The 18,450-nt window shown below is 42.0% G+C and overlaps 1 protein-coding gene across 1 annotated transcript in view; it reads right to left on the bottom strand.

The window, feature by feature from the left end:
• LOC149318041 (cilia- and flagella-associated protein 337-like) overlaps window positions 1–18,450 on the bottom strand; it is a 183,011-nt gene that overhangs the window by 145,334 nt on the left and 19,227 nt on the right. The window contains exons 3-4 of the mRNA XM_089508904.1: window positions 6,686–7,129; window positions 3,398–3,574 (exon numbers count right to left, since the gene is read on the bottom strand). Of these exons, the coding sequence (XP_089365030.1) occupies window positions 3,398–3,574; window positions 6,686–7,129 (621 nt within the window). The remainder of the gene's footprint in view (window positions 1–3,397; window positions 3,575–6,685; window positions 7,130–18,450) is intronic.

Raw genomic sequence — 18,450 nt, 5'->3', positions numbered from 1 at the left:
AGAAGCAATTTTGTTAGTTTAGCAGTATGAATGTGAGGAATTGAGATGAACTAACTTTCAGCAAAACCGGAGGGAAAAGCCTGGAATATAGGATCAAAGAACTGGGAAAAGCAAATCAGGTGTCAGCTGGACAATTCTTCAGCCAATGCAGGGAATTCACTACTATAGCACCTTGAGGAGTGACTATCTAAAATCTGGGAAGGGATCCTAAAAACTGGAGATGGATGGTGGCTTTGGACCCAAAACAAAACCAGGTTGTTTGGACAGAGAAAAGACAACTCAAATCTGAAAGTGTAGCCACACTGCAGAACTAAAGCAATTTGACACCACTTTAACTGCCATGACTCTATCCTGTGGAATCCTAGGATTTGTGATTTGGTGAGGTATTCAGCATGGACTATCAGAGAGCCCTGGTGTTTCACCAAACTACAAATAGCATGATTCTGTAGAATAGAGTCATGGCAGTTAAAGTGCTGTGAAACTGCTTTAGTTCTGCATTGTGGATACACCCTGAGTCAATGCAAATCAAATCTGAATTTTTATAACTCTAAACATAAAAAAAAGATTGTTTGCTTCTTGATTTCTGATGATAGCCAATGGGAAGAACAATGATTTGGATGTCTGAATCAAGATTCAGATTCAGAACTGTTTGATTTCTGAATAGGTCTGAACTGAATCACCAAATCTAGATTCAAACCAAATTTTGCAAGCAATGCACACCTCTGTTTAAAATCTTTAACAGAGTGGATCCATCTGTCTTCTAAAGCATCCTCAGAAAGTTCTCCAAGTCTATTCAGAATGCTTTTTCTTTTTAAAATGTAATTTGAGCCTATTGGATTGGGTGCTGCTCTCCAGAGTAAAAGAAAACAGATTTGATTCTTCATTAACAACAGCCCTCCAAATATTTGACTCTGAATTGTCTCTCCTCCAGGCTAAACATGTCCAGCTCCATCAGCCTCATAGGAATCTCTAGAACTGGACTTTTGATACCTCTCTTCCACCCGTAAACAACTGAAACTAGTTTATACTAATTCAGAATAAATCTGAAGAATTGCACATGGAAGCCTATATGTCACTATACACTATATGTCATGAATGCACCCAAACCCGTCTGATTTTGGAAGTGCATCTGGGTTTAGGTTGGTTAGCACTTAGATGGGAAACCACCAGGTAATATCAGGGATCTCCAAATAAGGCTGGGAAAAGAATCCTACCTGAAAGCTTGGAAAACCATGGCCAGTCTCAATAACACTGGACTAGTTGGATCAACAGTTTGATTTAGCATTAAGAGAGCTTCCAATGTTCCTAATATATGCTTTTACAGTGTAACAGGCCAGGACACAGACATACAAGAGAATGAAACTCAGACATGGAAGTTGTGCTCTCTTCAGGCAGCTATGGGAACAGCCATGGAGGCGTACCACCAGGGATATTGAGGTCTCTACCTTGTGTGCTTGGGAGATAGCTGTAGGTTCGTGCTCAGATCTCATTAGGGCAGGCAAGTTGTGAGCAGGATGAGGTGGGTGGGGAATGAAAACAGACTGTTAGTAACAAAAAAGATGTTAGAACCAAAGCACAACCAGAAGGAAGAATTAGGAAGATAGTCAGATGATAGAACTAAAAGGTAATCAGGATTCTTAAAAATCAAAGGCATAGCCATGTTAGTCTGGAAAATCAGTATGCAAAGGGATCATTTTTGAGAGTAACTGAAAGAGAAGTGGGTAGCATAATAATAATAATAATAATAATAATAATAATAATAATTTGTTTTATTTATATACCGCTATTCCAAAGATCATAGCGGTGAACAACAAGTAAGTTAATTAGCAAGTAAGCTAATTTGCCCCCAACAGTCTGGGTACTCATTTTAGCGACCTCGGAAGGATGCAAGCCTGAGTCGAGCTTCGGCCCTTTTGCTGGTCTTGAACTCACAACCTTGTGGTTTTGAGTGAATGGCTGCAGTACAGGCATTTAACCACTGCACCACCAGGGCTCCCAGCATGAACTTTCATAGACTCAAGAAGTCTATGAAAACTCCTCAGAAGTCTATGAAAGCTCATACTACCAACTTTACTCTCTCAGTTACTCTCAAGGGTGCAACAAGATCCCTTTGCATACAAGAATCTTAAAATCATAGAGTTGGAAGGAACCACACAAGCCATCTAGTCATGCAGGAATACACAACTAAAGTATCCCTGGTATTCCTGAAAGATTGTCATTCATTCTCAATTTAAAGACTTCCAAAGGAGAGTATACCACTTTCTGAGGCAGTCTCTCCACTGATGAACAGTTTCTTACCATCAGGAATTTTTTCCTGATTTTTAAATGGAACCTTTTCCCCCTGTAATTTGAATGTTTTAATTCTTTCTTTTGTCTGGAACAGCAGAAAAAGGTTTGTTCCATCTTATATATGGAATTCCTATTTACAGGTCACTATCATATGGACTCTCAATCTTTTCTCCAAGCTAAACATAACTAGTTTCCTAATATAGGGGAATATTGTTTGTTTTGTTTTGTTTTGTTTGCAGGACTCAGCATGTAGCCTACTTGTAGTCCTTCCTGACCAGAAAGAAGGAATGGTCAACCTAGAGGGATGAAATCAATCTGAGCCTTAAGAGGACTTCACTGTGAATCTGTCACCTGAAGATGTCCTCAGAACTGAGCAGATCCTATCAGAATCTGAGGAGGACCAGGCCAGGAACATCTTCTCGATTTCCTAACAAGCACAGGGGTCACCTGAGATATTCTGTTTATGTCAGAGATAATAATAGAATAAAAGGTAAAGGTATTCCCCATTGACAAGGTTGTCAAGTCGTGTCCTGCCATAAGGGGCAGTGCTCATCTCCGTTACTAAGCCGAAGAGCCAGTGTTGTCAGAGACTACTCTGTGATCATGTGGCCAGCATGATTGCACAGAATGCTGTTTACCTTCCCACCAGAGTAGTACCAATTTATCTACTTGTATTTGCATGCTTTTGAACTGCTAGGTTGGCAGAAGCTGGCTAGTGATGAGAGCTCACCCTATCATGCAGCACCCGTGCCTCGAACTGCCAACCTGCCAGTCTTGCAGTCAACAGAGTCAGTATCTTAACCACTTGAGACACTGCATCTGTCTCGTGGCTCTAGTGCCACAATAATAGAATATGGATCCTTTAATTCTTTATCCAGTTCCAATCAAGGAGGCACAACTCCATGCACATGCTCTCTCTGCAGTATTATACAACTGGAATGATAAAAATGCTGCAACTCCAAGCTTTGTATTGAACTTGTTCATGTGCCCAGGCCTGCAGAGAATTCTCTCTCTCTCTCTCTCTCTCTCTCTCTCTCTCTCTCTGATTTGTATTGCATAAATGACATCACTGTATCATCACCTCTTTAGGATTTTGCACTCTACTTGCCTGCCCACAGACATCCCCCATGGTCAGAATAGCATCGTTTCCATCATGAGGGTTGTACCAGTAGTCCATACACATCACAATTCCTTCAAATCCTTGAAGTTTATACTGACATGAGAATCCTTGTTTGGAACTCAGCTCTGCAAAATAAACCTCCTTGCTCGTAAATGCAACTGCTACCTATGTAGGGAAGTGAGGAGGGGGAGAGAGAACATTAACTAGAAGGGAAAAGAATATGGTCTATTACTCCCAAATCTTCAAAAAGTCAATTAGTTTCTTAAAAGGCCTACACCTTATGGCAAGTTGTCCTTTATGCCTTCCTGCTTTCACAAGAAATGATTACTAAAAGTCCCATCCAATCTAATGCCTTCCAGATGTTTTGAACTGTAACAGTCATTGTGTCTAGCTTGCATGGCCATGCTAACCTTCCTAGAATAATAGAACCTGTACTTCTCAACATCTGGTGGTCAATAGTTTGGCAGGCCTACTATCTGGAATAGGTGCTGTCACATTCAACCCTTTGCCCCATCCCACTTACCTCAGTGGTGGGAAGATGTGGGTTTCTAGCTGTTACTGCAACCTTCATGGGCCCTAGACATAGGCTGCATCTACACTACAGGGTTAATGCAGCTTGACACCACTTTCACTGCCATGGCTCAAAGTTATGGAATTCAGGGAATTGTAATTTTGTGAGATATTTAACCACCTCTCTCTTGTGGCTCTAGTGCCACAATAAATTACAAAATCCCAGTATTCCACAGGATGGAGCCATGCCAGTTAAAATGGTGCCAAACTGCATGAATTCTGTGGTGTGGCAGTAACCATAGTCAGTGGTGAAGGATCATGGGAGTGGCAGTCTAACAGTGTCTGAATGGCCACAATTTACCATCTGTCATAAATTGTTTCTCTCCAAAGAATTTTGATTAGAATCCCCATGATCCTTGACCATTAATCATACTGACTGAAGCTTTCAGTGTAAAACCATCGGGGGGGAGGCACTTATTTAGCCTGCCTTAAACCCTTACCTCTCTTACTCAACAGAAACATAGTCTAAGCATCCCTTCCCTGTTGTTCACTCCTTGTTACATTTACCTCCCTACCTCAACCTCCTTCATTCTCTTTCCCTAGAGAAATATAAATTACTGTAAGCTCTTTATGGCAGAAGACTGCATTTTGACAAGTGCACATAATGTGCTTTTCAAAGCACTACATTTCATTGTATTTTGAAGCAGATTTTATGTCTTTATTGGCCTTACCATTAAAAACTTGCCTTGGATCTCAATTTTTAGGGGGAAACTGGCAAGAACTATATTATGCTTCCAATGCAAAATGAAATAAAATAGAGACCACTGGCATAAGAAGATAGAATAATAGGTCTATTTTAAAAGCACTGGTCAAAGTTTAGCACAGCAATTTCATCAGTCCTCCCATTAATGTAGGAATTGCATTGGATGGCCATTAACTTGGAAACCAATCTGCTGGGTGGTTACCAAAGAAGCTAGCCTATGGCACATAAGGGAGAGAGCACAGAAAAGTTATTTTTGGTCTATCAGAATTCTGGATACTGAAATCTAAAAAGATCTTTAGTAGTCTAAAAAGCCCTTTCTTTGCTCTACTCCATAGGTGTATTTGTTCTGATATGCATAAAATAAAATAGTTGATATATGGTACATCTCTTCCTCTGACCTGCAAAGATTTTTAAATCTTTGGTCTAAGACAGGAGGGTCCACAACTGACTGGCAAAGCATGCATTGTCCATGTAGAAGCTCCCAGGTTCTGTTCCCAGCATCTTGAGGTAAGGCAAGGAAAGAATCCTGCCAGAAACCCCAGAGAACCTCTGCCAATCAAAGCTGACAATATTGGGCTGAGTGGACCTATGGTCTGATTCAGTATAAGGCAGCTCCTTGTGTTCTTAAGACATCAAATTGTTTGAGCTTGAAAATAAGCTGTTAAAATTAATGTGTTGCCACTAATCCATTAAATCTTTAACAGTAATTTTAAAAGGCAAAACTGGAATTCACTAAGGCAGTTACAAAAGCATAACTCTAGCAGACTGGTTAGTATTCATGATCTCTCTATATCCACTGTTTTAAGGAATGCGTAGGGACCATGAAAATCCACCAGTCCCTAAATCCCGGGCAGCAGCCATTGCTAGTAACTGGGGTCTTTTAACCTGTTGTTCATGAAGCAGCTGGCTGATGTTTCCATCCTCCTTTCCTGAAAGTGATCTCCAATGTAAGGAAGAATTGCAGCAGGGACCCTGCTTCTGCCTTTTACAATGGAGATCACTCATGGGAGGGGATGGGAACATTAGTCAACTGCTTCCCAATCAACAGAGAAAGAGCCAGTAAGTGGGGATGCAGGGGAGTTGGACTAGGAGACACTATTTGGCTATGTCACTAAGTTGGTTACATAGCTAAGTAGATGATAGAAAATTCTGGAATATGATTGTAACCATAGTAACAAAAATGACAATAACAATTTAAAAAACAATTAACATTTTGTATTATCTACTGTTGGGTGGTGTCCTTCTAAAAATAACTTTACAATTATTAAAAATGTCAATGCAACATGTTATTAATGTGTTATTAATAACATAACTAAGTAATTACATAGCTTTTGCCAAAATGATCGCCATTAATGAAATAGGTTTTGATTTTTTCTTAATGTACTAGCATTAGTTTCAGTGCTAACTTTCAATGCTACTCTTCCATCCCTGAGCACTATCTGCTGTCCAAAGCCTACCCATCAGAATCAGGTGGGCTTGCTTTTTGGAGAGCATGGAAAGCCAAAATGTTTCACTCTGAAGGTTTCCATCTTCAAAGGAAAGCATTGTGGAAGGGGTGGGTATAGAGACAACCCTGGTGGATCTCTCCCAAAGCTTCTCCCACAGTGCTTTCTCATATCACAGAATGGTCAGCCCTGATCATTGCCATAACATTTGAGTAGTACACACAGATGTTTATCACACTATGCTCTTAAAGAGCTACTATTCCAGTGTGACTCCTCTAGCAGCCTCCTGTTGCATGCTGGGATTGGCAGTTTTAAGGAGCTGAACTTCTCTGCCTGAGAATTCTAAATACCCCTCCTTAAAACTGCCAATCCCAGCATGCAACAGGAGGCAGCTAGAGGATTCACACTGGAATAGTACCTCTTTAAGAGCATAGTGTGATAAACATCACAGTCATGCTGAAGAAAAGAAGTGATAGGAATATGTCAGCCTGTGGAAAGTTATCTACCCTGACATCATTTGGGCAGCAGGATTCCACTTCCATCAACACATCTACGCACCTTGTTAACATTTGGTAGTGCAACCAGAGAAGTTACCCAGAGGTCTTTGAGCTTCACGACTTCTGAGGTGATCTGAACTGTCCTCTGCAATTTTAAACTCTCTCCCCAGAGGCCAAGTAATCCATTTCTGCTCACTGTCAAATAGCTGGCATGGCTTTTCAAGAACAGTACATTTTGAACAGCTTCTTTATGGATCACTTGGAGAAGCTGGAGGTCCTTCCACTGTGGGATGACTGATAGCTTGGTCCGTTCATCTCTCTCATACAGCTCAAGCAGCACAAAGGAGGTCAGTTTGTCCCAGTCAATGACTCCATCTCGATTCAAATCTATCTTATTGAACAGCTCACCATATTCTTCCTTCGTGCCTCGCCTAACCTCAGCAGACATTTTATCCATGAACTCTTCTCTAGTCATCATTCTTTTGTTCTCTTTTGATCCTGGCACCTTAAAAGGAGAGCACAATTTTTAGAGTCAAGTGTGACATGAAAAATCACCTAGTGACCTTCTTCTCAGCAAAACAAGTGAACTTTCTCTTTCAAAAAGTATCATGTCTTGTGGTGGCATGGGGTGGTACAAAAGCTCTGTCTGTAGAACTTGATCTATGATGGTTGCTCCCCACATTCCAGCAGAGAGGCCAGTGTTCACCATTGAGCCCCATTACTTTATTCCTCCTCCTCTTCCTTGCTATTGTAGGCTGTTTCTTTACCTTTACTAAATATGCAAGTGGAAGGAGGATATTTTCAACTTGAACATGGCAAAGTTACTTCTTTTTTTGGTTTACAGCTTTTAATATCTTTTTAAAGTGCTAATTTTTACACACCTTGCCCTTTTCTTTTAGGCAGCATTGTTGGTCAGCATTGTTCAATCATGACTGGAAACCTTGGATAAGTCAGACTCTCTCAGCCTCAGAGGAAGGGAAAGACAACCCCTTTCTGTACAAATAGTGCCAAGAAAACCCTGTCATAGGTGCATCTAAGGGTTGCCATAAGCTAGAAATGACCTGAAGGCACAGAACAATAACCTTAGTTTGTTAAAAAGCATCTAGAGTATCTTGCATGATGCCCTTTTGAAAAATCTTCAATCAATCCTGTTTCATTTGCAAGCCATCGCTTCACACAGTAGTTAAGTGGTACATGAGTTTATGAGGTTTGAGAGGGATGCAATGCTTGTTTTGTCAGTTTTACCTTCAAGGTTACATGAACTTGCTAGATACCTGAAGAACCTGAATCATAGTATAAAAAAGTTCTTTTCAAACCATCAAGGTGACTGCTCTCTGCTTGTATGCACATTAAGGGTGCATCCACACTGTAGAAATAATGCAGTTTGACACCACTTTAAGTGCTGTAGCTCCATCCTATGGAATCTTGGGATTTGATGTTTTACAAGGTCTTTATCCTTCTCTGCCAAAGAGTGCTGTGCCACACAACACTACAAATCCTAGTATTCTGTAGGCTGGAGCCCTGACAATCAAAGTGATGTCAAACTGCATTATTTCTGTAGTGTAGATGCACCCAGAGATTTGGCTTTCAAGTTGAACAAGGATAAGGAATGTCAGTGTATAGTATACAATCAACTAGATTTAATTAAGACTTACTTGCTATCGCTTCCTTGTGAGTAGTCCCCACTGGCACCTAACTCACGTAAACATGTACAGAGTTGGGTTGTACATGACAAAGCAGATTCAGGCATTGTACAGCTCTCTCATTGTTGCTGAACTGCAAACTTCAACAGTCATAGCCAGTATAATCAGCAGTTAAGAATGCTGGGAACTGCAGTTCAACAACATCTGCAGGGCCATATGATTCCTATCCCTATTTTGAAGGCTGTCTCAGGCATCCAAGTCCATCATGACCCTGTGGATATTTACTGTAAGTAATCATGCATAGGATTGAAGAGAAATTCTTTTTATATTATTCAATAGGTCCACAAAACAAAAGGAAAGGGGAAAAATACAAACTGCTTCCATAGTTTACTTATTAAAAGTAGAGCTCCTCACATATGAATTACACCTAAAAACTACAGACCAGTTGAAACCCACATTGTGGCTTTGCATCTCCATAAAATAACTGCCAGTGTGTTTGGGTAAAACAAGCTAATTGGCCTGGGCTTCTTCTTTTAGTAAATGATTATAAGGGGCATTTTCTTTTTCATTTTTCAAATACCTGAGGCCATAAACTCATTTCATATGCTTGGCTGAAAAGCTGTCGGAATAATGATTTTGGATCACTCAGTAAGAAGGAAGACTCTTTATCCTATTTAATAATCATTCAATCCAGTCTTCCCTTGGGGCCCTTTTTTATTTTACTTTTAAAAATGAACTTCTTTGTTTTTTTTAATATCCACAAATGAAAATATGGTAGGAGGGACTGAGAAGAAATGACAAGAGATGTTTTGTATAAAAAACTTCTTCCTAATCCACTCTTGTAATTACTTAACCAAATATCAGACTTGAGGGTGGTAATACCACTTCGGTTTTTACACCTAATATTCAAAGAAAGGAGGGATATCTAAAGTGCAACACCGTAATAACTTTGTGGAAAATCAAGTTTAATTAATTTTTACATAAAAAATTCCATTAATATTTCAGCACTATCTATCTCACTGTGTCACATAGTGCATTAATGAAACAGTATTTTAGAATGCAAATTACACTCCATTTGCCCCTTTAATTCTATTTTGCTTTTTTTTTCCTGGACAGCAAGCAGCTTTATGCACTGAATTAGGGTGATGGTAGTTCTGCTTTTGGATTAAAGTTAGGTTTACATTTTAGTTTTTGGAAACAATGAACAGCCAGAACTCTTGGAAACTTTGCTATCCAGTGGGCGTTATTAGGATCATGATCAATTAATATCCACAAGTTTAAGTCCATCTAAAGAGCATCAGAAGTACTCTGTCTTGTTGAGCAAAGTCTATTTTAAAAACTATGGCTGCATCCACACTGAAGAGAAAACCCTGTCTGATTCCACTTCAACTGCCATGGCTCATTGAATTCTGGGGATTGTAGTTTTGCGAGACATTTAGCCTTCTCTGTCAGAGAGCTCTGGTGCCAAAACAAACTACAAATTCCAGGATTCCACAGCATTGAGCCATGACAGTTCAAGCACTGTCAAACTGGATTATTTCTGCAGTGTTGGCCAGTTTCTCCTGCAGGCTCTAAAAACTTCTTGTGTGGGAGTAACAGACAGGCAACAGGAATGGGCACAGCAGAAGGTGACCAAAGATAAAGGAAGGTAGGATTCCTGAACTTCATTAAAATGCTTTCTTCCCATTATATATGAGAGATGGAAATCCTAAGTATGAGGAGGCTTGTCAGAACTGACCCTGTGCACATTTGATGAACTAGAGGGAGCAGGACCAGGGCCACTTCCACAAATTCTGGATTCACCATCAATATGATAACCACTTTCCCTCTGATCACTGCAAATTGGTGTGAGGAATTAATGGTAAGGCTATGTGCACTATTCGTATGTATGAGTCTACACAGAAATAGTGCAGGCTTCAGATCTTATGTGAATGAAAAGAGGTTAGGGTGTAGAGTCAGTGGGACATGTTGATGTTAGGGGCCATCAACTTGAACTATTTATTTATATCTTACATAAATATCACAGATTTGCTCCAATGTGCTTCTGATAATATAGATGACTCTCCTCTTCCTTCTCCCCACTGTATCCTCAAACCACTCTTGTGAGGTAGGTCAAGCTGAGAATGTATGACTGTTCAAGGTCACCTGGTAAATTTCATGGCTTGAATTTCTCTATTTCTAGTCCAGCACCCCGACCACTATACTGTACTGCCTATTTCAGTTATCAGAGGGGCATGTCTGAAATGTACAGAAATGTAACTGAACTAAGGGCCTTTGCAGACCAGCCTGAAAGGCTGGCCTGGGGGCATAGTTGGGGTGCACACCCAACTCTGCCCCCCCCCCGGGCACCCTGATACCGCACGCAACTCCAGACACTGTGCAGCATCATGGTGCACCTCCAGCACTGCGTCCAGATGACCCAGTCTCAAAGGAGCCCCATATAGCCGCATTGCTGTGGCTATGGTGTCCTTTTGAGGAGCAAAAAGGAGCCACTATTTGCTGCCCCTTTTTGCGCCCTTGAAAGACTGGATCAGGGTGATGGCGTGAGGTTGCTGTGGCTCCGATCCGGCTGAAGAAGGGTCAGCTGGAGGCTGCCCCTTCAGGGCTCTTTGTACAGCCCCTAAGAAAAGTAAAATATCCTCTTGAAATGTTTGAAGGACTACCCTCTATGAGAGCCATAGATTGGTGGTAGATCATATGATTTGCATGCATACTATTCTAGGTTGAATACCCCTGATTTAAAAGGAATCAGAACTACAAAAAATCTCTACTTGAAGAACTTCCTCACCTTCAATTGTTCATACATAGAGTATGGACATTTAACTTTTTGGATCACAACCCCAAGAATACTTCAGCTGCTGGCTGGGTGGATACTGGGAGCTGTAGCTGTACCTCCTCCTCCTCCTGTTTCCCCCTTTTCCTCCTCCCCCTCTCCATGCGCCAAGAAAGTGTGCTTTTCCCTCCCCCTGGCTGGCTCATAGTCTCACTCCTCTTCCTCCTCCTCGTCTGAGGCTCCACCTCTTCCTTGAGGCTGGCCAATGGGAGACTGGAGTTGGAATCAGCCCCGCCCCCACTGCTCTGCCATTGGCCAGCTTCCAGGGGACGATGGCACTCCGTTTAGGCAAGCACACATATGCGCGTGCCAGAGAGAGCTGCTGCTGGCCCCCGGCCTGGGGCAGAGGAGGCGAAGGAGGAGGAGGTGGGTGGCGCGGCTGTGCGGGAAGGTGGAGGAGGGCGGTGCGGCCACACGCAGGAGGTGGAGGGTGGTGGGGCTGCATGCAGGAAGTGCCGCCTCCATCTCCGCCTACTCCGCGCGGCCATGCTGCCCTCCTCCGCTTCATACGTGCGGCCGTGCGGAGGAGGAGAAGGGTGTGCACGTGCGCGGAGGAGGAAGAGGAGGGCAGCGCGGCCACACGGTGTGGAAGGGGAGGAGGCAGAGGCGGTGGAGGAGGAGGAGGAGAGGGGCCACGGCCATGGCCGCATGAGTGGGCCCGGCTCAGAGGCTGGGCCCCAACCCGTGATTTGGCAGCACCCGGGATGGGGCGGGCCCGGTACCACCAAAACCGGTACATTCCCGGGTGCCGCCGGGATATGGCATCCCTAGCTAGGGCAGGACCTCTCACGTTTTGATGGCTCAAAGATAGGCCCTGGAAGTCTTTGATACACAAAGTAAGTGGGACTTGAAAGTTTATCACAGAGAATCAGGGGAGAAATGGAACCACAGGTCAGTTCAAAATAGCTAGTTAAATCAACAACATATATGATATTAAGCAACAAGTAACAATACCAAATAGGGTTCCCATGTCTCAGGGCTTGGTCATCAAGGTAAGAAGGAATCTACAGGGGAAAGCAGTATTTTTAAAAGTGTGTGTGTGTTATAGATTCCCTAGGAAATCTACCTTCCTCCCTCAAACATTACTAGGAACCATCCCTAGGTCTCAGAGTTTGGCCCCTGAAATCTCAGTCTTCTAGTTCTCACAAGCCTAATGCCAGATGGGCAGCTAAACATCTAACATGTATTTCCCAGAGCTGGCGAAAGTTATCTTTTTAAGTAGAATTCTCAGAATCATCCAAGTACTCTGGCAGAAAAGTTTAAAGAATTGTTTGTTCCAACAGGTAATGTTTCCAGACTCAGATTTCCCACCCTTTAATGGACACTGGTGGATGGTGATGGTTTCTACCACTTCCTTTCAGTGTAGTGCACCAGAGGCTCAGACAATTTTCAGGGGATATACAACTGTGGCAGACTGCAAGCAGTCACTTGGCTCTTGGCCTAGATCTTTCACTCCTTATTCCAATCCACCAAACATCAGAAGGAATTCAAGGTGCAGACAGAGACCTGAGAGATTTTCTTTACTTTGTTATCAGTGCCTTTGAAATTAGAAGCTAGCTATTGATCTTCAAATTCCTCAAAGAGCTTTTTTTCTTATGGTTTTTACCATCCACCAGATTTCATAGAAGCAATCATGACTCCCTCCCCCAGCACTACAGACTCCACTATTCAAGTGAGCCCAAAGAGGTCTGCCATTTAAAATTCAAAGGCCTCCCTTTAGATAAATTCAATCTGAGGTTTAATTTAAACAAATCATCTGTCTGTCTGCTTTCACAGGTAGTTAAGGGATGGTTTTTCAGCCCTGTGATTTCTTTCCTCCCAGTAGGCAATTGCAATCTGCCTTCCCCTTTGCAGATTATAGCCAGAATCCTGTTGGGGCAGTGCACAAATGTAACTTACTTAATTAATTAATTAATTAATTAATTAATTTTTATTGTTTCTTTTTCCCAGAATGGGACCCAAGAAAGCAAGATATAAAAAGGCTCTGAGGATAGATGTCCTAAAGGAAGAAACGGCACTGGAGAAACAGTCTGCTCAAAGCTGGCAGATCTTATCTGCCTTCCCTTGCCACACAAGAAATGTGCAACTATTAGTTTAGTGCACTAAGAGGAATCAAGCCTACATAGGATCATAGAATCCTAGAGTTGGAAAAGACCACAAGGGCCATCCAGCCCAGTCCTTTGCCATGCAGGAAGACACAGTCAAAGCACTCCTTACAGATGGTTATCAAGCCTCTGTTTAAAAAACCCCCAAAACAATTTCACCATTCCCCAATGCAGCATATTTCACAGTCGAACAACTCTTACCATCAGGAAGTTCTTCCTAATGTTTAGGTAGAATCTCTTTTCCTGTAGTTTGAATCCATTGCTCCATGTCCTAGTGGTCTCTGGAGCAGGAAAAAAACACAAGCCTGCTCCATCCTCAATATGATTCCCTTTTCAGTATTTAAACATGGCTATTATGTCACCTATTTATTCAATATATACCACACTTTTCTACTAGCATGGGATCCAAGGCAGCTAACAATATTTTAAAATGAAAAATTAGCTAAAATCTTATTTCACAAAATTAAGAAACAAATAGGCAACAACTCTGTTAAAAAACAAATAGTTAAAACCAGCTTATAATGCATTTGAAACACAGGCGGTGTACAGACTGCCCCTTTCCCCAACAGATTGGGGCCTCAGCTGCCACAGCGGCAGCCCTGAGGCCCTGATCCGCCACTTTTCCAGGCCTCGGCACCCTGGACAGCGGCAGGGAAAGGGAGAAAGGGGCCACCCCCTTCTCCTTTGTGTCGCTGGCGCAGCCATGTAAATGCTGCGCCAGCGACACAAAACAAAGGAAGGAGCTCCATTTCGGTGCCAAGACGTCACGTCTGCGCCGCCCCATTTAGAGGAAAGGACGCCCTGAGGCAACCCTAGTACACATGCATGCCACAATTAAAAAGATATAATATAAAAACACAACACCACTTGCAAACATGCAGTGCAGTCAAGAACCTGGCGGCTTCATGGGGGAAAAGATCACCTGCCTCTCTGAACAACAACCCTGTGAGGTAGTTTAGGCTAAAAAGGACTGTCCCAAGGTCACCCTATGAATTTTATTGTTCAGTGAGGAACTGATACTGCATCTCCCAAGTCCCAGTCCGATGCTTTAAGCACTAGTCTACATTGTCTTAATGGTTCCAGTTCCGGTCAGTCAAGCTCTTGTTTTTACAGACACTTGCAAATCCCTTCCATTTAATGATAACTTACTTAATGCAGGAAATATTCTGTATTCCACTCTGTCTCCCTTGGGTCATTCCATCTGCTGAGTTACCCATTTACATACAAATGTAATACTAATCTCAGAGCTAATACAGAACAGCTTCTCCCAATGATTTTTCTTTTAAAAAAAGAGAATCCATGTAAATGAGACAGATCTCTCCTGGGAAGTGCCTTGCATTTAAACCATTTGTTTGCTCTTCAGAAAGTACACAGAATGATTGCTATGAAAAAAATGTTCTCCTAAAACAGGGGACAGCACCCTGCTCTCAAAACAAGGAAACTGCTTAAATATGTATTTATCACATTAGAGAAGGAAATGAAACTATACTATTCTCATTTATTATTATTATTATTTTACTAGGGATGTAAAGAATAGGTGAGAGCCAAGCATGGTGTAGGGGTTTGAGTGCTGGACTGCAACTCTGGAGACCAGGGTTCAATTCCCTGTTTGGCCATAAAACCCCATGAGTGACCTTGGGCAAGTCACATTCTCTCAGCCTCAGGGGAAGACAATGGCAAACCTATTCTGAACAAATCTTGCCAAGAAAACCCCATGATAGCCCTTAATAATCCTTTATGGTCTTAGGGTTGAAAGCACATAACAAGAACAGCAATGACAACAAAGAATAAATACAAACATTGTGGCACTGAGTTCTACAGTTTATGTGATGTGAGAAGAAGAATTTCCTTTTATCTGTTCTGAATCTCCTAGAAGTTACTTTCAATGGATGGCCCCAACTTCTAGTATTATGCGAAAGGAGGAAAATCATCTCTCTACCTACTCATGCATGATTTTACACATATCTGTTATGCTTGCCTTTTTATTGCAAGCTAAACTGCCCAGAGTTTTGGAATTTTTCCATATAGGATAATATACATGACCATTATCTACTTTTACACCAGATTGGGTTCCAGAGTATTTCTAAAGCCTATACAGAACTTAAAGCCCTAAATACTGTAGTTCTCAGAATCAAAACACAGTGGCCTGAGAATAAGGTTCATTTGGCTCAATGGGGCTTCCTTCTGAATAGTCACATAAAGGATTGTGTTATAAAGGACTAACCTTCCCCCTATGAACATGGCCTGTCAGTTCTGCTTATTTTATCGACTTCTATCATCTATGTATTATTTTATATGTATATGTATATTGTTCTCATTTTGAAGAATGTACACCATAGGCAGGTTTCTTTTTGTCTATTTTATTGATTGTATGTACAGCACTGTGTAAATCTACAGCACCATATAAATAAAGTATAATAGTAATAGTAATAATAATAATAATAATAATAATAATTTCAGATCTCCCTTGGCTGCCCTTTTTCATGTGCTCTTGCTTTCAGGTGGCTACCAGAGATAGTGGTGTTTCAACAATGTTACCTTAGCCCCCTCTCTAGACATATACGCCTAGCACTTTACATACTGTGCTTTCCATAAACAATAAAATATATCTTATTTGTCGCTTTGGCAGCTTTGTAGAAGATTTGATTCATATTCATTGCCTTTGGCTATGATTTTAATTGACTGTACTAGCTGTTCTTTAATTGAAAACTTTTTTTCAACTTGAAACTTTTTCCAGGAAGATAAGGTGTACAATTGGAAAAAATCAAAGAAACCTAAAAAATCTGTATCGTTTGCTGATGAATCTTCTGATAATGTTATAAGTCCTGAGGATAGCAGAAGAATATCTCCTTAAATGCTAGCACTGATGACTCTATGACCTCGATAGTACCATCCTCCACATTGTCTTTTTTAAATGTAAGACAAAACAGAAACACATACAACATGAGAAGAAGACAGGACACTATACCTACCAGGTTCCCCAGCAAGAGGACACAAAAGACCAGGAGGTAGTTAATTTATCTGCAAAGGAATTTAATTTCCACCAACTTCAAGTATTGAAAAAAGGCCTAACTTTTGTTCCCACACCTAAAAGCAACTACTTTCAAACCATGATTGAGGTACAGAGATTATTTAGAAAGGTTAAGATTGCAGATTTTTTTAAGACCAAGCAGATAGATAATGATAGAGAGGATGAATTATTTAGAGGTAAATCTACCTTTAACCCAGCTACCACTAATCATAATATCTTAGCATTTGAGGATATCATCCTTAAAGAATTAAAATCCATTCAGGATCATTCTCCCACAGTCTGGCACAATTTAACACAACAGGAGAGTTTGGCTCTTAAAGAACTATGCCAACTCCAAGATGTGGTCTTTAAGCCAGCAGATAAGGGAAGAGCAATAGTTGTTTGGGATATGCAAGAATATGTAGCAGAAGCCCATAGACAACAAAATAATTCATCACACTATAATAATAATAATAATAAATTTTATTTATACCCCGCCTTTCCAAAAAAATGATCAAGGCGGCTTACAAATGTTAAAAACAGTTACAATAAGATTTACAATACAAATTAAATTACAATATAAAAGTTAAAACATTACTACAAAGAATAGGAACAGGAGTCAAAAAATACACATATCAGGGTACAAACAATCAATCACAAATATTTCGGAGTCAAAGGAAGAAAACAAGGGCAGAGAAAAATCAATTAAACTAAAGAGGGAAGGCCAATCTAAATAAGTATGTTTTTAAATTCTTCTTAAAAGAATCTAATGAGGCGGCAGAGCGAAGCTCTAAGGGGAGCTTATTCCAGGAAGATGGGGCAACGATGGTAAAAGCCCTCTGTGAGGTCCTTACAAGATGTGCTCTAGGAACCTCTAACAGGTTTGTCCCGGATGATCTAAGTGTGCGGGGCAGATTATGTGGGGAGAGGCGGTCCTCCAAGTACCCTGGGCCCAAGCCATTTAGGGCTTTATAGGTTAAAACCAACACCTTGTATTGAGCTCGGAAGCGAATAGGCAGCCAGTGAAGATCTTTTAAAATAGGTGTTATATGGTCCGACCTGGAAATACCAGCGACCAGTCTAGCTGCCATATTCTGTACAATTTGCAGCTTCCGGGTTTGGTACAAGGGTTGCCCCATGTAGAGCGCATTGCAGAAATCCAATCGAGAGGTTACTAAAGCATGTACAACAGTTTCAAGGTTCCTACGGTCCAGGTAAGGGCGCAGCTGGCGTATCAGCCGGAGCTGATAGCAAGCACTCCTGACCGTCGCATCCACCTGAGGTGTTAGCTGGAGCGACGAGTCAAGGAGCACCCCCAAGCTGCGCACCGAGTCCTTCAAGGGGAGCGTGACCCCGTTCAGGACCGGATGACAAATCTCATCACCCGGAACCGGGGAACCTATCACCAGTACTTCCGTTTTCCCTGGATTCACACTGAGTTTGTTCTCCCTCATCCAGCCCATTACCGACGCCAAGCAGGCATCTAGAGGAGAGATGCCATCCTTAGTTACTGCATCAGTCGGAGACACAGAGAAGACTATTTGGGTGTCATCAGCATACTGATAACACCGCGCCCCGTGTCTCCGGATGATCTCTCCCAGCGGTTTCATGTAAATGTTGAATAGCATAGGGGACAAAATCGCTCCTTGAGGGACACCAGATGTAAGGGCCCTCATGTCGGAGCGACAGTCCCCCAGCTCCACCATCTGGGATCTGCCCGAGAGGTAGGACCGGAACCACTGCAGAGCAGTGCCCCCGATACCCAACTCCCCCAGGCGTCCCAGAAGGATACCATGATCGATGGTATCGAAAGCCGCTGAGATGTCCAAAAGCACTAACAGGGACACGCTTCCCCTGTCCATGCCCAGACGGAGATCATCAACTAAGGCGACCATGGCAGTCTCAACTCCATAGCCCGCCCGGAAGCCGGTTTGAAATGGGTCCAGAAAGTCGGTATCATCCAAGATCGATTGAAGCTGGAAGGCGACTGCTCTCTCGATCACCTTCCCCAAAAAAGGTAGCAGCGAGATGGGCCGATAATTGTTGTGTATCAGGGGGTCTAAGGAGGGATTCTTAAGCAAGGGTTTAACCACTGCTACTTTCAGTTTAGATGGAAACTGACCCTCTCTTAGAGATGTGTTAACGATGCGGTGCAACATAGTCAACACCACATCACCCCCCTGAGCTGCCAACCATGAGGGACAGGGATCAAGAGAGCACGTCGTCTTCCTAACG

Source organism: Sceloporus occidentalis, unplaced genomic scaffold (assembly GCF_023333645.1).
Source record: "Sceloporus occidentalis isolate IW3139 unplaced genomic scaffold, rSceOcc1.0.p SCAF_2, whole genome shotgun sequence".
Taxonomy (NCBI): Eukaryota; Metazoa; Chordata; class Lepidosauria; order Squamata; family Phrynosomatidae; genus Sceloporus; species Sceloporus occidentalis.
This window is presented reverse-complemented; position numbering and strand designations above follow the sequence as displayed.